The sequence below is a fragment of the Anomalospiza imberbis genome, chromosome 1 (genome assembly GCF_031753505.1).
Source record: "Anomalospiza imberbis isolate Cuckoo-Finch-1a 21T00152 chromosome 1, ASM3175350v1, whole genome shotgun sequence".
Lineage (NCBI taxonomy): Eukaryota > Metazoa > Chordata > Aves > Passeriformes > Viduidae > Anomalospiza > Anomalospiza imberbis.
This window is the reverse complement of record NC_089681.1, coordinates 94582166-94605824: the sequence shown is the minus strand read 5'-3', so window position 1 is coordinate 94605824 and position 23659 is coordinate 94582166. Positions and strand designations below refer to the sequence as shown.

General features: G+C 36.6%; 1 protein-coding gene across 4 annotated transcripts in view; it reads left to right on the top strand.

Moving 5' to 3' along the window:
• Positions 1–20654, top strand: part of TPPP (tubulin polymerization promoting protein) — an 84876-nt gene extending 64222 nt beyond the window's left edge. Inside the window, exons 4-7 of one of the 4 annotated variants that reach the window (XR_011002552.1) lie at positions 2998–3188; positions 3911–3961; positions 17530–17630; positions 20522–20654. Coding sequence is in view for 3 of the 4 variants with exons in the window: in XM_068200492.1 (XP_068056593.1) it covers positions 2998–3188; positions 17530–17630; positions 20522–20607 (378 nt within the window). In the remaining variant the exon portion in view is untranslated. The remainder of the gene's footprint in view (positions 1–2997; positions 3189–3910; positions 3962–17529; positions 17631–20521) is intronic. The other 3 variants (XM_068200492.1, XM_068200502.1, XM_068200516.1) reach the window with 3 other exon arrangements.
• The last annotated feature ends 3005 nt before the right edge of the window (positions 20655–23659 follow it).

Sequence of the window (23659 nt, the reverse complement as noted above, 5' to 3'; positions counted from 1 at the left end):
CTGACAGGCTGGAGATCTGGTCTGACAGGAACTTCAGCAAATTCATCAAGCAGTGCAAAGTCCTGCAACTGGTGAGGAAGAGCCCCACTCACCAGTATGTGCAGGGGGCCATGCAGATGGGAAGGAGATTGGTTGAAATGGACCTGGGAGTGTTCATGGACATCAAGCTGAACATGAACTGTAGAGGTGTTCTTGCTGTCTGGGATGTTACTGGTATCTCAGTTGCATTAGAAGTATTGCCAAGCAAACAGGGTGCTCCTTCCCCTTTGCTCAGCACTGGTGAAATCTCATCTGAAGTCCTGCATTCAGCTCTAGGCTCCCTGGAGAAGACTGGTAGCCTACTGGAGAGGGTCCAGAAAAGGACCATAACAATGATGGAGGGACTGGAGCATCTCTCCTATGAGGAAAGGCTGAGGGAGCTGAGACTGTGTAACCTGGAGAAGAGAAGGCTCAAGGGTGAATCCCATATCCACGTATATAAATACCTGAAGGGAGAGTGCAAAGATGATGGAGCAAGGCTCAGTAGTGCTCAGTCATAGGACTTTTCTATGACTCTGTGATATATAGCGCCACTAGCTGCTTCTGGTTGCTCCTGAGCCCAGGATGGTTATGAAGCTGTTGTATATTCTACTCTGTATTTACAAAGACTTTTTTGAATGAAAGCATCTTAGCACAACTTTAAAAAGAAAGGAGTATTTTCTTTTTCATGTGTAGATGTTCATCATAAGAATGATGGAAAAGAAGGAAAAGGAGAAATGAGGTGTTCTGCATATCCTTGTAGTGGCATCTTATCTCTGATCTTTTATGTAGATACATCAGTTCAGGGAGTGAGAGCATAACATACAAGGAATTAACATTGATTGGATTTTTATTGTTGGAAACAAGGTGATCCTCCCGTTTTATAGGAATTTTGCCAACAGCAAATCAACACGATTTCAATTGTAATAATCTGTCATATGTGGGAAGGAGCACATCAGTGACTTGACATACAACTTAGGAAAAGGCTGCAGTTCTTACTTAGTAAAAAACAATTCAGAGAAAAAATGTTCACCTTGCAGCTAATGCCTTTAATGTTCACTTCACATTTTAGGACTCCTGTGATGCAAGAAGTGTTCTGATCCATCTTGGGCTGAAAGACCACCAGATGTGGGATCACTATTGCTCTTGTTCTGGATTTGTGCTGTTCGTTGTACTGTGGTTTTAGGTTTTGCTTAATTGTTTTTGGGGACAAAAATATAGTATTCTTTAACCTGCCAAGTTGTTGCCCATCTTCAGTTTTCTTTGTTGGTTTGAAACGTGTCTACATATTAATAGGAAAAGGAAGGACTTGTGTGGCACGCTGCTGTCTTGTTGTAAAGATGCACCTTATAAGTCATGTGTGTTGAAGTCTTATCAGAATGCAGGTGCCTTGATAAAAACACCACATCTCTCAAGTTTACCACTGGGAATAGTTTTCTGGGAACATCCTTCATTATTGACATGAGCCATTCTATTAATCCTTGTTTTACTGTTTCTTCTTGCATGTTAATACATGTGCATTTCCATCCACTCATACAAGTTTTAGTATGTATGTTACTAAATATGTTACTGTACAAAAATTCTTGTATGTTTTTATTGTAGTTTGTGTATTGAGGAAAACTTCATACATTTCATGCCACACCTTTGAAACAGAGGAGCAGAAGTTGTAGTCTTTCTTTTTCAAAAAGTGATTAAGTTTACCATTACAAATTCTCAGAATAGCAGTCTGTCCTGAGAATGAATTTGGTAAAGGAAAGGGCAGTCAACTAGAGTTTCTGAGACTTCTCTCTGTGGATGTGATGGTAGAGAGTGTATGCACATGCAGATAAAACTGATTTTCTGTAAAGCAATGGTTTTTAAATACAAGGAAAGCAAATATGATTTAAGTTTAATTAACTACATATTGACTATATTGCCCTTGTCTTGCATTTGGAGTTTTCCTGGTTAAAAGGTGCTACCAGGTCAATGTGAACAAGTAAACTATGTATTAGACCAATATTTCTTCCTAAGCATTGTCTTGATACCTATTTTTTCAGTATAGAAAAATAAGCACTTCTGCAAATAGTACTCATAAGACTGCAAGACAGAAGTCCCTAAAGGTCATTTAGCGATGCTGTTTTGAGCAAGGAATGCTCCAGTGTTCATTTTCTTACAGATAGTGACAGGTGGTGCACATAAAAAAAAAACTCAGATTTTGGCACTCTTTGTTCATTTTAGCTCAAAAGTCGTGTGTGTTTTTTCTTCACCTGATTTTAAAATATAAATTTAAGGATCTGCTGCTGCAGAGGCTGCTCCTAGTCAGAGCATGCAGGTTATCATGCTTCTATATTGTAATATGAAATAATTTTTTTTCTGTTTCTATAGTCAAATTTGTTTTGTCTTGATGACAACAAAATTTATTTTTGAAGAGCCTGATATGACTCAGAGGAAGGAAAATCTTTGTTCAATGCCATTTAATAGACTGCTAATTTGCTAATATTAGAAATAACTTTCAGTCCTTCCAGTTTGTTACTTCTCTCATGAATCATGCAATTTAGAATTAAATTGTCTATTGAAGCAATGAATTCTAGTTGTATTAGAGTACTTTTTCTATATTGGTGGAGCCAAGCTTTTATGCTTTCATGCTGACATCATGGATTTTGAAATGGTTCAAAATGTGAAGTCAAGATGAAACTTCTTCATATCGTTGGTGCTTAGAACTTGATTATTAATCAAAAGTATCTCATACTGAAAGTCTCTTCCAAAAGGTTTTGACGTAATTTGTGCTATTTCCTTTTCTGCTATATTATTATTGTCATTGTATGTAATGGCAAGAAACAAACATCTTTTGCATCCTATTGCTGGGAATTAGTAGGTATTTGCATAGTCTTTGTCATTAGCAAAGATTTAAATCTTGGTAGCATGTAAAAGTATCTGTATTAAGAACAGCTGATTTCTGATGTGGTTTTTTGTTTTGTTTCTTTTTTTTTCTTCCAATAGAAAACCGTTGCATCTCCAACTGTTTCACGACTTACAGATACTTCAAAATTCACGGGTTCTCACAAAGAGAGATTTGATGCCAGTGGGAAAGGAAAAGGCAGAGCTGGCCGAGAAGATTTGGTGGATAACTCAGGATATGTATCTGGTTATAAGCATGCAGGCACATACGATTATAAAGTACAAGGAAACAAGTAAGGCTGAGGGTTTACAACACAGAGGGGGATAGAGTATGTATTTGTAAGGATGATGTTATGAATCCCACATGTTTCAGTTATTGTGAATATTGAGACTGTTGTCAAGAAGTTGTCTTCAGGAACTGGAACTGATTTCAACATCTGCTGAGCTACTTGCAGCACAATGCCCTTCATTACATTCCTCATGCATATATTGGCAAAAATAAATAAATATGTAGGTATAAAAAATATATTATTTTGTTGAGCTTTAGGAAAAAAAACCCCAACCAGCAAACAACAAAGCCAAAGTTAAGAACAGTTATACCACACTTTGTCAATTCAAGCAAAAGATCTCAAACATTCCTAGGTTGCCCTGATGATGTCAAAGAGAACCTCTTGAAAAGTGGATCTTCTGTAGCAGTCTTTCTGAACAATATCCCATTACTTATGCAGTTTCATTTCACTATTGTTTTAGTTTTTTTTTTTTCTAAATGTCTTATATGGGATCTAGCACTTTTCTTAAAACATTCAACAATAAACCATTTGGAAATAAGTGGTAGTGAAATACTAGGTTCTAGCCTGTGATTGTCATATACCACTCATTGGAAAACTGAAAAAAAAAGCTATTTCTAGGACAATATAAGCTCTAAAGTATTTTATGTCAACAGAAAGAGTTGGAAAATACCAGCCCTTACTTTCCTCCTGTCTATACTTTGTGCTTGTTCTTGTGTGTACTGTAGCATGGTTCTGACTGGCTGGATTTGGATGGCGCTATTGTACTAACCTGAGAGGTGAGGAACAAGACATTACTAAGAAAGTATAGTTAAGGATTTTCACAGTCTGTTTTCAAATTTGCACTGCCTCACATTGGAAGTGAAGGGGGCATTAAGCTAATAATGCTTTAAAATATTGTTTATGACTTAACACTGCCAGTCAGATTGCTATTAAATGAATGTTGTTTTGCACATATGTTGGCACATAGGCCCTTTAAGGAAAGCTTATGGCCTCTTGGAGTAAGGACATTTACAATTAATACCTATGTAATTAGGTGCAATTTTCCCACAAAGAAAAAAATAAATATAACTGGGCTACATTTTATGATAGATTAATTTGAATCCAAGGGACAAGGGATTTGATTCCCTGTTCACTCTTGTTGCCAGACTTGGGCGTAATAGTACTGCTGGGAACGGCTTTCCAATGTTACCAGGTTTAATGTACAGGCAGCTGAGTGTGACCTAGCTGGTGTCCAGAATGCCAAAAGAAATTAATTGGAATAAAAATAACTTTTTTTTAATATTGGTTGAAAAGGAGAGAAAAGGCTGTTTCAGTTTTCTGCAAGAGCTGAACAAGTACCTTGATGTATTACTCTGTTTCTCTAAAATTATGAAAGATAGGATGTTCAGTATTCGAAACCAGCTCTTTGCAGTTATGCCTTGCTTTCTTTCAAAAAGAGCTTGTGCCCTGATTTTCATGTTCAACTCTTAATAAAGGTTAATAGATGTATTGCTCTCCCCGCACCCGTACCAGCATCCCACTCAGAGTACATTAAACATAGGTGAGCAGCGTGTGCTGTCATGTGCCATGAAGGTGAACAATCTGTATTTGACCAATGTATGGAAAGGGAGCACTGGTTTTTAGCCCTTAAACTGTTCATGTTTTGCCTGCTGACATTGTGTGATAGCCTGTCCTGTAACTTCACCCTCAGTGACCCTTTGAGCCCATTCATCAACCTAAAACCAAAACAACAATAGCAAACAAAAGGCAAGGGCTTCCTTGTGGACTTGGACATGCTTTTGTTTGTTTATAATTCATTTTGGTGTTTGTTTTTAAGCGGGAGGGAAGTTTGCCAAAACAGCACATGCTCTTGTAAAGATTTAAATGGCTTTTCCCATGGATGGCCTTGGTTACCTGGGAAGAGTTTAGCTTTATATAAAGATGCTCAGGATGCTAAGTGTTCAGCTTTGTGAACCCTTTCCAAGAATTACCCAGTGTTCTTGAAGAGTGAAAGGTTATCCATTCCTGTGTTGCACTGGAGACCTGTCACACTCCAAAGCAGAAAATAGAATACTTGATACCAACAGTGGCTAAATTATTCTGGCATGGTAGTAAACTGTCTAAATGTAAAGAGCCTTCTTTGTCACTGGTGCCTGTGCACCTGAAGACGGCTCCAGGGTAGTCCTTGGTTTTTTTTTTAATGAATAAAAAGGCTGAGCCTACAACCCTTGATAAATCATTCAACTGAGTTACATGCAAAATCAGTGAACCCTGTTTTTCTTTTTGACTCTAAGACTTGACTAATAACTCACTGGTAACTGAAAAGTTCTGGACCCAGCCTCACTAAAGGGTGAAGTCCAGCCGACTGCAGAGTCCCAAAGCACACTGTTGACCTGGGTGTTTGTTTCTTGCTAGCTATTGTCTGGCTGGCACATTGGGTGACACCTTGCTTTTAGGTACACAAAGGACAGGCTTTCTCAGGTGCCCAAATACAGAGTTTGTAATGCCAGGATGTTTCCATACAGGAGGAGGTTAGGAAGATTTTAAGATATAATTAGGTTTTAAGCTGTTAGTTCAAAGTGAGAGAGATCAGCACACTCATATGATAGAAGGCATGCAAGGGAATTGAGAGTGCGGACAGATCCAAGCTGACACTGTCTAGAAATTGAGTTATAAGAGACTGATGGAATGAGCTAAGGTTCTGCCAGAGTTTACTTTGCATTGCTTGTGCAGTATAAAATCCCTGTCACGAACCAAAGCACTTTATCTGTACATGATGTAAACTTTGAAATTCTTTCAATGGCATAGTAAGCTAGGGATCAGAACCTAAGAAGATGGTTCAGACAGCAGTATTTTATTTTGAGGAACGCACTTCTTTTTTCTTCTTTGTTTCTTCAGTCTGATAGTTTTAAACCTCAAAGTGATACATGAAAATAAATCATTCTGATGTGACAGTTACAAAGGAAAGTTGTTGCTAGGAAGATAGTACTTAGTAAAGGTTTTTCTCGTTTGCTATGCTTGGTGCGAAAGATAATGGCTATGAAAAAAGCATCTTATGCAGCTGTGTATTATGTGTTCACTACCTACTCAAGCTCTTACTAGTCCACTAATACTGGTAGGAAATTAAAAGCCTAAATACTTGCTTGATTATTAGCTCTTAAGTTCCAGGCCTGCTTGGGAATGAAGCAAAGTACATTTTCTTACTCATCTGCTATTCCCTCAACTCTCAGGACAGTAAGAACAGATTATACCTCAAAGATGACAGGAAGGGATAGCTGAGGAGGTGCCCCATTTTCAGCCCTTAGAGTGTTGTAGAGCATATTGTCTTCTGATGCACCATGCTGCAGACTGTAACTAAATGTCATGTCTGAAGTAAGGACATGGGAACTTAATAAGGTTTACTGTCCTCTCTTTTTTGGGGGGCATCTCAATTCATTCCATCTAAATTTCCAGCTTGATTTTCAGTATCTTCCACTACGTAACGCTGTCTTATGTAGTATCTTCTATAAAACGCTGTTGTTCCTAGTTATCTTTGCTTTCATTACTACAGTAATGCTACCAAAAGAAATGTGATCAGAAAGTTCAGATAGCTTTTAGAAATAACTACCTTAAAGAACAAACTCAAATTTCATTTAAATATGGTGGCAGTACACAATCCTTACCTGCGTGTCTACTGAAGTTTAACCTGACCATCAAAACCTGACAAGACTGAGGACAAGAAATGAGAGTCCTTACTGAGGCAAATGAATAGGCATTACAAATAATTTTCTAAAAATAATGTCGTTTTTTAGTAAAATATGCAGCAGTCAAAAGGGATTTTCTTATTAAGGCATGCTTACTAATTCTGTTTAGTCACTCCATGAGCTTTAGTTGAGAGTTTCCCTGGGAGTTTTGCAGCCATTAGTATGGAAATACCAAAACCAAAAATGATTGGCCTGCTCTTTGTGGTTATCAAAGCTATCACAATAGCATTACTGAGAAGCAGACATTGAAAAACACACATAGTTTCATGGATCCTATATGAACAGTTGTAATTAATTGTAGTCAAATATTTGGAATCCCAAGGGAAATGTTGAGTATTAGACTACAGCAAAAATTTAGCCCCTATTTTTTAAAACCTATAATACTTCTTACCTCCTTTTCATTTAGGGAAGGGAAAGGGAGATTTCAAAACTACTCACGTGTCACAGCTTGTGTTTTTCATCAGCACAGGGGTTGTCTTTCAAAGATATTTTGAATTGAAGTATGTATTTTACTGACCTTACCTAAATTAAAAATTCTGACAATTAAATTTAAAAGTCTGACATTTTTTTAGCATTATACAAAGCTTTGTCCACAAAGTACCATTTTAGTCCTCCATATTTTCCCTCTCAATTGGCTCAATTAATATTTTTTATAGTAGCTAGATTTAGGCAGAATAAAAAGGCAAATGACTACTATGGGTTTGACTTGCAAGTGATAGGTATCCCAGCCATCTGTAACCATCTGTAGAGAAAATCCTCATGTATATTCCTCCAAAACCAACACTTTAAAGTTGTAATTGATAGGTTTTTTCCTCAAGGCTTTTCATAGTTATGAAATGAATTTTAATTCTTTGTGCCTGCATGTATGGTAGTCAAAATATAACCCTGCCTTCAGGGATGCATGTATTCTGGGGGCACGTGCCTGTCATCCATGAATAAGAATTCTCTGTTTGCACTGGCCAAAAGCAAACCTTTTACCTTCATGATAGAGCAAATGTAGCATTGCACTGGTATGTGTCCTCTTAACTGACTGTCAGCCTTGCGTGTATGACAAAATAAGTACACCTTTTTGTATGTTGTTTGTAGGGTGAATATTATGTTCTTGGCTTGTCATTTAGTTGGTATTAAGTAATGTAATGCACAAGACTTGTGTAGGTTTGTGTGTGTGCACACATGCTCTTTGGATCCAGCATAAGTAATTAAACTGTATAAATGTTGATGAAAAAATTAAATTTTATTAGGGCCAAGCTCTAGTCCTGCAGCCAGTGTTGTTCAGCTTGGCTGGTTGGGGGTGTTGTCATTCTCCCTTCATACCATAAAGGTAAAGATCTAAGGAGGCTTTTATGGTTTTACCTGTCTACCCTGTTCTGAGAGAAATCACTCTTCAGCAATTGTAACATAGATTTAGTGTGACAAGAGGAGTTTCTCCATGGTGAGGAAGTAGGAGTGAGTAAGCGTGAAAGCAAGCTTTCCTCTGAGTACTCTTAAGAAACCAGTTAAAACTGTGCACTGCATGGGCCCTGTATTTTCCTTTGCCCCAGCTTTGTGAAGCAAGGTGACACTCACTGTGTAAACACACAGTTGTTCATCACCTGTTAGTAAGTATAAAGCTGTGGTACAATGAGATGGGAACAGGAAACAGGAGTGTCATACATTGCCTATGGACTCATGTCTTGCTTGAACCTTTATACAATTAAATACCAGAAGCATAATGACAGCTTATAAACTTGTGTGAAATTTTAAAGTCTGGAGTACCTCAAGTTAATAGATGTGTACCTCCTGTATTTGGAGTCTTTGCCCATAAAATATCATTTAGCATTCAGTTGCTCATTTTGTGCAACCCCAAAGTGCCCATTTGGCTTACTTAGTATTACCTGGAAATGATGGTCAGGGTTGTTCAAGTCTTCAGAATCCTAGAACTACTAAGAAACCTGTAGTTGAATTCATGCTGGTTCATTAAACTCAAAACCAATGCTTTGAATGATGTCCCAGCTAAGAATAATGCTTCTAGAAGTAAAAGAATATTGCAGATAGAACCTCCATGTCTTAATTGTCCAAGTAATTTATTTTTTTCAGGGAGATATATCTGTTAATATATTTGGTTTTTTTCATGTTTTTCAGTATATTAACCTTGGTATATTGCTTTAAAAACCCTATGGAGAAGGTGGATTTCAAAACAAGTTTAAGATACAACTCTTGACTTAGTTGTCAGAAAATGTTTGAATTGGCTTATTTCATTCAAACTAATTGATCATCCACTCAGGATAGACTTTGGCAGGAATAAGTCTGATCATAAACAAAAGGGGGAAAATTCCAGCATTCTTGACAGACATTTGCAGTTGTGGTAGTCTGAAACAATTTTTTAAAAACAAAGTTATCTTTTGTATTCATGCATATTCACACATGCATGCACACAGACACTGCCTGGGGACATGGATATACAAAATGGATGGCAAAACTACAGAAGAGACCTTTTTTTTTTCTCTTTAAACCTTGCATTTAGAAATTGCCATTGAAATGCCCAACTGACTAACCTGATTTGGAAAAACGGTAAGCTACTACCATATTCCATTGCAACTAAATAGGCAATGGATTAATTTTCAAATACAATAATACAGCATCTCTTTTTTGTGAGTTACTGTAAAGCTTATGGCACTGTACAAAGTGAGTTTTGATGTAAACATTTGGAAAGGCCTCAAAGATAATGCTCATGATAATTTGCCCTTACCTTCAGTTATCTTTATGCAAGGTTTTTTTAGTACTTTGCACATTTTTCAGAAAACATCAGAAACATGAGCAAAGCTACACTCAACTAAATTAAAAATGTGGCCGTAAAAATACACTCAGTTCATCCATATTTGCATTTTGATCAGGAACTACATTATAGATGAACAACAAAATAAGAAAAAAAGATGACAGTCTGAATCCCCACAGTGGTATATTATTTTAAGTTCCAGTTTACATTAGTTGAGTTTCTATATGCTTGCATTTGCTCAAATGCTATTTTTAAACAAAGTAATTAAATAATGTGAAATAATGCAGCCTGGGCTCTATTAAATAGGGTTATATTAATGCAGCTGAAATGCTGTGTATGTCTGTAATATTCAAGCTAAATATGTACTAGATCTTTACAAAGGCTTTGTGTAAAGTCAGTTAACCTACAAACTGATATCCTGTATAAAATTGTGTTGGCAAACTACTTTTGTTAGCATTGTAGTGTGTGAAAAGGTAAGATCATAGGCAAAAACAAGTTATAGGGTGCAAAAAAGAGTGTTTTTAATCTTTGTGCTGAGTTCAGAATATATCGGCTTTGGCAAATTCTTGCAGCAGGGAAAATTTTGTGCAATGCTTATAATACAAAGTAATTGGTCTTTACATTCTGTAAAGCAGAGAAATGGTCAATGTTGGATAAGTATATTGAAGTTTATTCTTAGCAAGGTGTTATATTTCACAGATTCAAATATTAGAGGAGAAATATATATTTATACAGAAGTATAATTTTTGAATGAGATTGATTTTGTTCAGTCGTGAACCTTTTATTTATCCACATTATGCTTTATTCCTTTGCTAGCTTATTTATCAGTCCATGCTGTTCCAACATCCATTTCTAATTCAATTTACATGTTTTGATTCTTCATTTGCACAAATCTGGATTTGCATGCTGTCAGGACCTGATCATAAAGGGTATAGGCCAAACTGTTTTGTCTTTGATTACCTAGAGCACTAATTAAAATTTAATTGTTAAGCAGTTGGGGTATGGAAATAGGTCTTGGCATAGTTTTCCTTGGAGCACTGTATACTATTTTTAAAAACTTCAGTGAAGCTTACTAGGTTTTGTTCTTATTTTCATTTGTCTTTCATCAACCAGGAAGCTGCTGTGTGCTAATAATTACCTGCAATATTTCGAATTGCAGACATTGCAAACATTGACATGCAGCTGTACTAGCCTACTGTGTTCACTGTGAAATTCTCAACATACTAAAAAATATTACATGATCATTTAACCTTACAAGTTTACTTTTTCTCACTAGTTTAACACTGAATCTTCTTTTCATTATTGCAAATGAACAACTTGAGCATAGCATTTCTAAATCTTAACTATAGTAAATAAACATGTCCTAAGCAAAGATTTTTAACCACTTGATGAAGGGGGCCAGACATCATCCAGTGCAAAGCACACTGGGCAAAATCTTATCCCCACTGCAGCCAGTTCCAAAATTCTAGCTGGTGTTAGCAAAAATAGAACCACCATTACCAAGGGGTTAATATGCTTAGTAACCATGACAAGAGGTTATGGGGGAGCACAACAGTAATTCTCTTATTTCCATGTCTTTGTTTCTGTTAATTTAAAACTACTACTCTTCAGTCTTTAAAATAAGTAAAAGAAACTTGAACAGGGATCATATATTGCTAGTTTGTACTATGTTTTTTCATGAAAAGGAAACAAATTTATATATATATATATGCAATATATTTTTACACTGTTTATTAATGCTAGAAAGTATTAAATGTATCACTTTATCTTTGTGAATGTTAAAGTGATGATAATGTTACGGATGTTTTAAACCTTTTGAAGTTGTCTTGTTAAATTCTAAACCCACATTAACAATAGAAAAGCTACTTTGTCTGCAGCATTATTGATGTTTTAGGGGAAAAGTTAAAGAGCAGCAGTTGTTTTCATTAGCACTGTAAAAGCTTAGCTTGACAAGTTATAGTGAAATCTATATTTTAAACACCATTTCATTAAAGCATAGCTTCTCATAAAGTACGTTATTGCTGTTGACTGACTGTATAAAATTGTATTTTTAGTTGGCAAAGTGATCAATAAATGTGTTACTACATCAGTTCTGGGATTTATTGAGTAAATGGTATTTGCTGATAAACTTTGTAAGCAACAGTTATTTTACAGTTTAGATGTTAATTTAGTTGCTGATGAATTTATAAATTACATGAAAATACTCTCTGAACATTCGGCTGTCTGATTCTGAGCAGAATTGATTTCTTCTTTACTGTTTATTTTCCTAGTTTGAAGAATGACTAAAGCTGATCATTAATATTTTGAGGATTCTAGTATGATGCTTGAATAGCCATCATGATGGTGATCCACCAAATGATATCTGTCAGGGATGAAGCCATTTGTTCTTAAATTGCTACCAAAGATAGATTGATCCTCTGTGCAAAAGCCTGAGTTACTTCTTTCAGCTTATTTTAGTGGTGTTGAAAATATTTTACTTTTAAGGAAAGAAAGAAATTTGCTACATAGAACATTGTTTTAATGATGTTACATCCAAAAGCAAATATGGACCTTTTGCTTATAAATAACAACATCACTCATTTTTCCTGTAGCAAAAATACCATAATTTTATTCAAGAAGCAGAAGACTGAAGTATTTAACTCACAACATTGTAATAGCATAATTAATAATGTGACCAAAAAGATGTCAAGAGTGCTGCTCTAGAAATGTAGCAGTGTCAATTGACAATTTGTCAATTGTTAATTGACAAAATGAGCAGCCAATTGCTAATCCAGTGGTTAGCAACTGCAAGGAGACATAACTAAACAGCTTACAGCTACCCTGTCTCTTTGTCAGTTGCTCTCGAACTGGAAATGGTATTCCTTGTTCTCACACACTAGACAACCTTCTTTAGAACAGCCTTTTAAGTGAAATCTAATGTAGCCGTGTCCTGAGATAGCTTTTCTTCCTGCATAGAGGCCATAGACTGTCCCTCCTCTACTCCTTTTAACTCTCAGCATGTATGGTTACTGAAGCTGTAAAAAACATAGTGAAGCAGAATCTATAGGAAAAATCAAATTCTTTACCATTCAAAAAGCCTTTAAGATAGGCTTATTATTCTCTTCTGCCCTATGAGAATATAATACACTAAGATCTGTATTTTCAAAAGAGTTAAGGATTTTTTATTATTTTTCTGTAGGGCCTCTAGAAATGCCCACTCACCCCTACACACCACTTTGACATCATGACTTTAAAATGAAAATAACCCCCTTCTGCTAGGATGTGTTCTCTTTACTCCAGGAATACAATTATTCGGGCTAGTTTTCAGTCTGTGTAGCTACTCTTCCAATAGCTACGCACTCCTGCTCTCGTGTCCATACATCACGTGTATTCTGATCTTTCCTGCTTCTGTCAAGCTGTTCTACCACAGCCAGGACTGCACAGACAGAGGTGTGGAGGCAAAGGCTACGTCTGCCAAATCTGAGACTTCAGGGGACTTAACCTGGTCTTATAATTAGCCTTTTTTTTTTTCATTTCTTCAACTTTCTATATAACTCACTGCATTGATTTATTAATAATGGGAACTACCCCAAGCACATTGAAGGGTCACATACTGATTGATAAGTGTTCATTAAATCCCCTCTCAGTCATCTCCACAGCAATAGTGAATTTGTATGGAAGGAGCTAAAGGCAGGGATGTAGTTGGTCTAGGGAGGAACAAGCACAGGAAAACAGGGGCATAATGGACTAGTCTCTGGTCCATGCAATTATTTGGTGATGTCCTGGATCTCCTATGTGCCAGCTGCCCTGTCTTATTAAATTAAATGTCTAACTATTTTCTTGGATGAGTGGATTCTCTGTTCTGTGTACATATGTGTTTATGGAGTCATACCAGCTGCCAGCTGGAGTCATACCACGGGTCACAACAGCCAGTGTTACCTGTGGTGCCAGCAACTGGAGTGGAGTCTGTGGATGTGAGGAACCCATATGCCTGTGTTGCCAGCAGCTGGGCCAAGTGAGGGCAGGTCTAGCACCATTTGGCTGTCAGCAGATACTGAGCTGAACCTAGACAGCAAGCAGGGGCTTTATTTAGCTCAGTTACCAAAGCATTTATAAGACTGGGCCAGATACATGTATGTCTCTGAGACAGCTGGAAGCACATACCAAAGGGACCAGGCAGTCCGTAACAACTGCTGGGGAGGCTATAATGTCTGATGGTGTGTGTGTCTCTACACAGGAGATGATAGAATTTGTGGGATAGTTACTCAGCTGGCTGTACATCTAATCCCAGTTACTCAAGGGATCCAGTATGTGCTGGTCTGCATTATGTGGGAAGGGAATGATGACATGGGACTGTACCAGCAGATGAAGTGTAGCTGTGATATTCATAGACTTGCAGCATGGGAAAATAGTGATCTAGGCACTAGCCATTGGATAGGCTGTCTGGAGGGAATCTCATTAAATATACACGTTTCCTACTAGCAGCCCTTCATCCTGGTCAGCCATAGACAGGTTGCTGGAACTGATTTTGGTTTTTTGGTGGTGCTGGATTTGTTTTTTTTTTAAGTGTGGAGGATTTCTGTCCATCAACACTACCATCATGAAACAACTTTGCCTTCTTTGCAATGGTACTAACATCTCTTGTTGCCTGTATTGTTACAAAAATGTTGATTTGTTGTGTTTCTTAACTGATAATAGCTCCCATTAAATTGCTCAAATTGAGTCTCAAGGCGTGAGCATGTCTGCTAATTCTTGATAGAAATTAAATTTCTTTACAGTAAAAGAATTCAGGCAACCAATTTTGTTCATTACCCCAGCTAAATTAAATTATTTTTTTAGTATTTCCTTTCAGTAGCATTTTGGTAGGTTTATTCTATTTTAGTGCTACTAATTTGAACTTTTACTACAAAGCAAATTCTTCAAAGGAACATTTCTTATAAGTTTCTTACTGGAAAAAATTCTTGTAGTCATACACTGACATTTATTCAATGAGAGTAGGTTTCATATGTTGACATCACTGGACTAGATGGAGTATAAAATATGAAAAGTATAAATTCAGTTATTTTAATATAAGATTAAAATTTCTTATAGCTTTATATGTTGAACACATACACACACACACACACACACACACAAACACATATTGAAATTGGTATGAAATGTTTCCCTTTATTTGAAACTCCATCTCTGTTCTTAGGTACTGTCAGCAGTATGAAGTGATGTTATATGTTAATTTTGGGATCCTGCTTTAGCTATTTGCCATGACACAGACATCCTGAAGGATGTAATCTTCTTTTACTGAAGTAAATATTTTCTGCCTTAAAACACACCACAGCGTTTTGTCCTATGTGCAATCTTTGCTTATCGCCTTCTCATTCTCATAATCCTCATAAACAGCACTTGACAATGGCTTTCATCTTGAGCTTTGTCTCATTCTGCTCTTCTCAGTTTCTTGTCTGTCTGTTCTGTGATGTCCCACCCTATGGGGAAGGAAGCACCCAAGTCTGGTAAATGTGGTCAAAAGGAATGACAAAAGTGAGAGGGCCCACAAAGTTTCCTTAGTAAATTACAACACTTGCTATGGAAACTGATATGTTAGTCACTGACCTACTCTGTAAGCCAGAAGTGGGGTTTGGGTGATGAGATAGGGTCAGAGGGAAGAGAGAAAGAAAGAGATTAATTAAAGAGGGGAAGAGAAAGAGAGAGGTCATCTGTTTGGCCAATGGGATGGTGTGTGCCTGGGCTTGATCAGTTTTGCCTACCCTGAGGACAGGTTTCTTGCTTTCTATGCAAATTAGTTATCATTTGCACTCTGTTCTTTCAGACCTATCTGGACATAGTTTAGAGAGTCACAGGGGTCTTGGGTGGTTTCATATCCTCCTGCTGGATTGCCCCTTGGTAGACAGTTTATGTCTGATTCTTCACTGATGATGTCTTTTGTTTGCTGTGCCTCTAGGGAGTAGAACAAGGATGTTTGTCCCTGCTCTACCTCCACATGGTCCTGTTCTCCAAGCAAATCTTGTTCCTGGCACAAACCGCCACGGCTGTCCGGTAATTGGTGTTTGAGACATACACATTAGCGCCTTATCGTCTGAGCTTCTACATACTCCTGGGCCGTAGCTTGATCTCATTTGAAATCACCTCAGATAATTTTGGATCAAGTGGTGTTTCTAATTCTTTCTAGAAGTAATATAAGATTGTCTTAAAAAATTCATTTTAACCAAAATTTTTACTTCCTTGCAGAAGGCAGACCATATAACAACTCCTGTTTTAATTACCGAATAAGTAGCCATTTTCCTCAGATATTTTACACCAGCCAGAATGCCATTGTTAAAAAGAATCCAGTAGGTGGTGCACAAGGCATAGTAAAGACAGGCATTGTTCTGGAGACCTAACTGCCACCTAGAAACTGTTTTCAATTAAAAAAAGAAGTCATCACAAAGAATCTAAAGTAATCCCAAAATCAAAGTTAAAACCTTTGATAAAAAACCTCAATGAGAAGTCCAGGATACAAGCAAATTTAACTTTGCCAATGAAAGTCTTCTTGCATTTCTATGAAGATTCAATGACTACATCTGTAAGAAACCCAAATCTTACCGCTAAAAAGACAAAACCTTTTGTCCTAAAGCCTGCACCATATGATATTGCTAGAGTAGAGCAGGGCGAGTTTGAACTACCAAATACCTAATGCATGACATTGAGCTGAAACCCAAAGGTCACATCCATTTCTCCTTTCACACAGGAGGAAGGAAAAGGCTTGTGGATCAGTTCCCTGTTATTTCCACCGCAGGATATGTGTCCCTTATGTCCAGTATTAGCTCAAGATACTCTTCTGTACGGCCCATGTGCATGTCTTCCTCCACAACACTACCTCCAGTTATTAAATTCCCTTATGTTTACCTAAGCCATTACCTCCCTGTGCCCCAGAAGCACTCTCACACACACTGCTTGCTAAGCAAGAGGCAATTTTTGGCCAGCATGCACAAAACTTAGCCAGCCACTCACCACAGGTATACACAAATTAATAAATGACTAAAGACTGCAGCCTTTTTATCTTCATTAAAGACACTATCAGAAATTTCTATGACTGTTCTTGTGTTGGTCATCTCTGTATTGCAACTTCCATTTTATAAATTGGAGACATCAATCATAATTTTTTCTGACTTACAGTCTGTGTCATTTTTCACCACAGTTCTGCATGTGACTCCACTAATCCATATTACACCTTCAGAATAGGATTTAAATTAAAGACAATTATGCATTTGATAATTTTCCAACACTGTCTTCAGAGAAGAAATCAAATTTAAAATACTACACTGTATGTAACTTGCTTGTATCTTAGTTAAAATCATAAAATAACTCAGGCTATAAGGGACTTCTGCATGTCCTCAATTGTCCAACTTATGCTTAAATGAGCTCTCTAACTTCAATGACAACAAAGGTGCTACTCAGTGTTCTGTTGAGTCATTTTTCAAAGTCATCTCTAGGTGCTTGATCAGTGGAAAAATCTTTCTTTTATGTCCAGCTGGAATTGTCTTTGTTCCCCTGGAAATGTTAGCTGCCTCTTGTCATTTTACTGTGTGCATTGGTAAAAATCTGGTTTCACCTTGTCCCCCATATGCCCCCATGTGGAAGACAATAATTAGATTCTCTTCCTGCTCGCTTTTCCCCAATTCTTCTTCGGAGTAAACAAAACCATATCTCTCAGCCTATTCCTAATGTATGTTCTAGCCTATACCATCTTCCCTGGACTCTTATGTTTTATAACCTCTCTTTTACATGGGGAATCCCAAAGTGGAATACAGTACTGCCTCCTAAGTGTTGAGTAAAGGGAAATAATTTCTTCTCTCAGTCTGCTCTTGTTAATAAAGCCCAACTTGCACTACAGTCATGTTCAACTCATTACCCAGGAAAAGCCCAAATTTTCTGCAAAGCTGGTACATAACCTGTCACTTCCTGTACCTGTTGCAGGAATTTATTCTACCCAAGGTACCACTTTGCATTTGTCTCTGCTGAACTCAATTGTCTGTCAACTTCTCAAGCTTGGTTAAGTTCCTTACTAACAGTAAGCCATGTCCAGTTTGTTCTTTGCTATACATTTGTAAACACAAAATTCCTTGCAATTTAGAAATTATCTTGTTGCTTTGGGATTGGAATAGGAAAAGTAATGCAAGTTTATCCAGAATACATTTATTCAGAATAACTTGCTCTATTGACTCACCTTTTTAAAGATATCTATAGAATCACATGATCATATTATAAAACAGTTATAACTGAAGGTGATGGCCCTGAATATAAATTGATGGGCCCACTTTAGACACCTAAGTTTAAGCATGCTGAGGAATGTAATTTTAGTAAATGACAGTGTTTTTTTCTTGTTCCACAATTTTCTGCATGTGCAGAAAAGCAAGTTCCTAAGATGAGCAAGAATAGAGATACTAGAGTTCATGGATTCTCCGTGTGAGCAAGTTCTACATAAAACAGGTGCTGGAGAGGCATTTCAGCTGAATAAACACTAGACAATACAAGTTCTTGTTAGAAGGTTTATATTGCTTAACTTTCTACATGCTATGCATAACTTTACAGAAAGGAGGCTGATAAAAGTATTTCAGACCTTGACAGGTCTGGTAAAAATGATGTAAAGCCTTTAATTTATTTACAAGTAAATAATTGTGAGAGCTTTTAACATGTAAGACCAAAAGCCTGATGAGTTAGCCATCTCCACAAATAAAATCAGATGGCTAAAATAAGTCTGCTAATTTAGACCAGTTAATGGCAGCATGGTTTGCCTGAGAACAGCTCAGAAAGCTGAAATCTGCTAGGTAAGAAGGAGACAACAGAGCACTGCTGAACTGGAAAACACTGGGCAAGCTAAAAATTATATTGTGTCTGTATTTATGTGAGCATACATATAAAAAAAAGGATAAAATTTTTAAAAATTCACAGAAATAACATTAAAAACAAAATACCAAAATTTCTCAAATTGCAATTACTATATTCTAATACTGTATCTTGGCATAACAAAATTATAGTACCAAAGCTAACATTCAAAATGTAAAATAAATTTGGTTTTTATTGACAAAGGAGTGCTTAAAGGCACAATGTGCAGGTACATAAACACAAAGGACCAAGAGAATGGAAATTTAAATGCAACCAAAGAACACTCAAACCAGATATTTCAAAACAGCAGACCCATTCTGAATACATCAGAAATCCTTTCTCCTCTATGCTAACTAGAGATATTCAGTTCCCAAAATGCTTGCAAATCCATTCCAGATTTCCAAACAAGCTAGCAGGTACATAGGATGCTAGTGTTGAAAATTATTGTCTTAATGAATCCACCAATGATGTATGAATGTCAAGAGACTAATTGATGACAGGGGATGCCAACTGAAAATGCGCCTCCAAAAGTGAATTAATGCACAAGAAACTGACAAGACTGTCTCTGCTATATCTGTGCTGCTGAGCATGCTGTAAGACAGCTATTTTTAAATGAGACATGTGATGTACCAGAAACATTCCAGCCACTGAAGCATAAAGCTGTATGTAACCAGTTCATCATGCTGCAAGGCTGCAGTACTATATGTGTAATTATCTTTCCAAAATATTTAGGCAAAATTCAAATGGTGAGTGAAGTCTTATAGGTTTTTTAAGTGTTTCACTACAGGTTTTTACTGAACTCTTCTAACTGTACTATTCACTTTTGAATGAAGCTCAAATTTCCATGACAGCGTTGCAATGTCACCGTTTCATTTAATGCATTTGTACCTTCAACTGTTTGATTCTGTTGCTCAGGAAAACTAATTTTAATGCATTATCTGTAGTAAATTGCACCAAAGATGCATTTCACTCAATTATCACTCACTGGAAATCGTCTACAAAAGGAATTGATAAAATTAGGACTTGTACAAGCGTTCAAGTCAGGAAGTTTGAGTAATGCAACAAAATATTTTGGATTTTATTGATAAACTGTCTTTTAATTCAGTAATGTCATGAATCAATACTGAAGTGGGTAATAAATGTTAATGAAAAAACTAAGTGCACTCATGATAACATTTTAGGACATGAAATCGATGCTAACATAGTAACTGTACACAAAACCATGACAAATTATGTAAATCTAGCCATTTTTAAAAGGAAAGAAGATTTTAATTTTTTTAAACTCCTGTGTCAGGAAAAGGTTACTTTGTGATGGTCATTTTGAAAAAATTCATTATGTTACATAAGTTGCTGAAATTCATCTCCCATTGACAGTACATGTTAGAGCTATAAAGAAAGCATTAGGAACAAACTTGCTGACTTTATGCTAATTATACTTTTAGAATATCTAGGAATATAAAGAAAGCATGACAAATTTAGAGCAGCAACATGCAACAGCAAGGCATATAGAAAATTTAGGTTGGTATTGAACAGTAAGAATTTTTGGCAATAGGCTTTATGGCCAAAATTGATGACTAATGTCAGTAGCATTGGGACTTCATATACAACTAGGAAAGCTTCTGAATGCTATTTGAATATGATGACTGTCCTTTAACTTAGTCTTACACATGAAATGATGTGATTTCATTCACACAAAGGTAAGCATGCAAACTGTGTGCTTTGAAGTTTGGTAACAGGGTAGATTGAACAATGAAGTTTACTTGCAAAAAATAGTACAGAAATAACTTTACAAAAGTCATAGAAAACAGGAAGTTATTTCCACTCCAAAAATATCTCTTGCTATATTATTTAGTCAATTAATAGTGGTAGTTATACCAGTAACTATTAATAGAAGTAGCTATCTTCACTGTGGCCTTTGATATTGGTGATAAAGCAATAAACTACAATATGGATGACAGATGGAAGTTTACAAAGCAATAATATGGCAATTTGTGTTGCAGCTCCAAAGACAATTAAAAGCAGTCCAGCTTCCCAGGGGAAACAGAATCTAGTTTTCTTCCCTGATGCTACTGTGAGCACAAGATAAGACAACATTTCCAAGGAAAAAGAAACAAAGCTCTCTCCTTAAAAACATTTGTGTATACCTGTGAATACCTGTGAATTAATCAAGTCATATCCTCATAGGACAGTAGTATAAAAGCTTAAGTGCAAAATATAGTACTGTTTTGTATTTCCTGAGTTTTACTTCAATGCCTACTTCAAAACAACTGTAGCCTGAACTAATTTTATATTTCCAGAATACAGTCTGGAATAGTAGAAATTTGATATTTTACATAAGCCAGAGTAGCCCAAAGCAAGAGCCTTTTAATTTAGATGATCATAAAGTTAGGAGAGAAACAAGACTGAATTACAAATTCTGTTCTCCTTTAATATTGGCATTCATCAACTTGAGACTGAGACATGTCAAGATGACCTGATCTAAAAGCTCACATACCATGAAAGAGAGGGAGATGACAATCCTTTCCCCCTGTTTTTTCATTCTCTTTTTCATGCTTCCAATCAGAGGTTGCCAATGCACATATTTTTTACCTTGCACAAACTCCTGGGTTCTCTGGATTCCTCTGTGAGCTCACATCATATGTCAACTTGCCAGAAAACAAGTTGATCAGGAAAAAGAAGACTCTCTTCTCTGCTGGATTAATGAACTGAACTGACTTGAAGAATTGCCTGATGAGTGCCAGAGGGACAGCAAAGGAATGCGCAGGACTATGTGGCCAGGAGCCATGGATCAGGGAATGAGGTAGGATCTCTGCCATGACAAGGAGGATACAGGAATAAAAGCTATTCTTTGCTGCATCAGCAAGGCATTAATTTCACTCATTTTTTTCATGAAAATATTGTCATTGTTACAAACCTGGAAAAAAAATATTTTTGTATTACTGCAAAAAGTTATAAAAAGTAGAACTAGCAAGTTTCATTTTAATTACAAAAAAAATCGTAGTGTAATGCATGACAACCAGATTTTAAAGCAGTATGTGAAACCTAAGTGCTATTTCTCCTTTGCCACTTCCAGTCAATTGTTCAAGTTCTCACACCATTTTTTACATTCTATCTTTTGAATATGTCAGGTGTTATATCACTACAGTTAACTGGAAAGGTGATCCGGTTGAAAGATAACCAACTGGGGTATTTTTTGGTGTTCAGATGTATATATAAATTCTTTTAGATTTATTTCAGCCTTCAGCCATACAAACATCTTAGTGTTTGTGATAGGGAATCAGCAGATACATTTGTTTTGTCAACACTTCTGCTCAGCTTCAGTTCACATACAGACTTAATTGCTATCCCACCTGAGTCAGAAAAACTTCAAAAGTAGTAATATAGTAATGCCATTTTTTCAATAAAAAGATTTAGGACCTAAAAATAACTCTAGAACAGAAAGTGGTGACTTTTCCTTGGTCCTAAAACTTAAGACAGGGTTAAGGGGTAAAGGGCTTTTACTTTGGTGTTTAATAAGGATCTTTACAGTGCACCACTTCGCCAAGGTGGAATGTGTCAAAATGCACACCCCCAGTGCATGTATACAGTTTTATAGACCTTGCAAATTAGCACATTTAATAAAGATGCTTCAATGAGAGGCTTGAATGAATAGTGTGATATCTCTCCATCCCGAAGAATTCCCCCCTGGATGGGCCTAATTCTAATTTACAGGATGTATTTTAAAGAGGACCTTGGTTTCTCAAGATAGCATAGGGCCTTCCAGCCTCTAACTGCAAGACCTCTGGGATGTTTGGTCTAACAGAATACCAGAATTATGCTAAGTTACCAGACTTAAAGAATTACAAATATGCATGCTAAGAGTGCCTAAGATACAAAAAAGGTATATAAAATATATATTTAAAAAAAGGTGAAAAATCATCATGGCACCAAAACAACTATACAGGATCCCCATGTAAAGCACCTGGGATTCCCATGATGCTGCCAAGAGTTCTATGATTTGCTGTGTTTGATTTCCTGTGAAATCACATTTGCTATTAAAGAGAAGTTCCCTCAAGTGTTGTCAGTTCAACATGCAGAGGCAGTATGTTCTTCTGCATACTCACTCACTGGTGCAATATAATCTTTGTGAAAAAAAAAGTTTTAAATACTTATCCAAGCTTTAAGTCTACTTCACTCAGACTACTGCCAAAGGTTGGTTTGTTTCGGGTGCTCATTTTGAAATAGACTAAATCCATGCATGCATTCTGAAGTGCCTTCTGAATAGCTACCGGCAAATATGTTTTAGATGCTGATGGATCAAATCCAGAAGTACAGTTATCACCTCAGCATGAAACCTACCCACTTCTTAGGATACATGTCTCAGGAATCACCACCTTATTTATAGTGATATGTTGTAACTGGAATTAAGCACTGAAAGTTGCTAATTTCAAAAATGCAACTATTGCAATGTTGCTCTGCACAGCTGACACCGTCCTAACCTTGTCTTCCATAGGCTTTCAAGACTTTGTGTGTATTGGTTTCATCTTTCTTAACCCTAGCTGTTAAGAAAACTCTAACCAAACAACCAACCAACCATCCTTACCTCCAGACTAACCGATGCATTATGAGAGAGATCTAGGGATTTCAGGTGATTGATTTTTTTCAGACAATTTCAAAAAAGAGTAATTTTTTCCTGTGAGAAAAGAGCAAGGATGGCACATCACCAACTTCAGACAATAGGGCAGGCCAGGTGGGGGCATGACTGGAAACATCCATAACCTCAGCATATTTATAAGAAAGGCAAGTAATATCTTCTACATATTTTAATACTTAATTGGGTTAATACAAAATGCATAATGAAGCTATTCTGCAGTATATCAATAATTCAGTATTAAACAAAAATAGGAAACTTTAATTTCTTGTTGCTGTTTGAGGGGCTTTACTGGTGGTTTCTTAAATGGTAGAACTAGTAATATTAATTATATGGTAACCATTGCAAAAGGATGCTAGAAAAAAATATTGCGTCTTTCAAATGCCACTTAATATGAAACCAGCCCTTGCTCAATACCCTGCATATGCACTCTCCAGGACAAAATAACCTCTATGCTTCCAGCTTTTCTTTGAAAACAAGTATTTATAGCAGGTGCATATTATGCAAA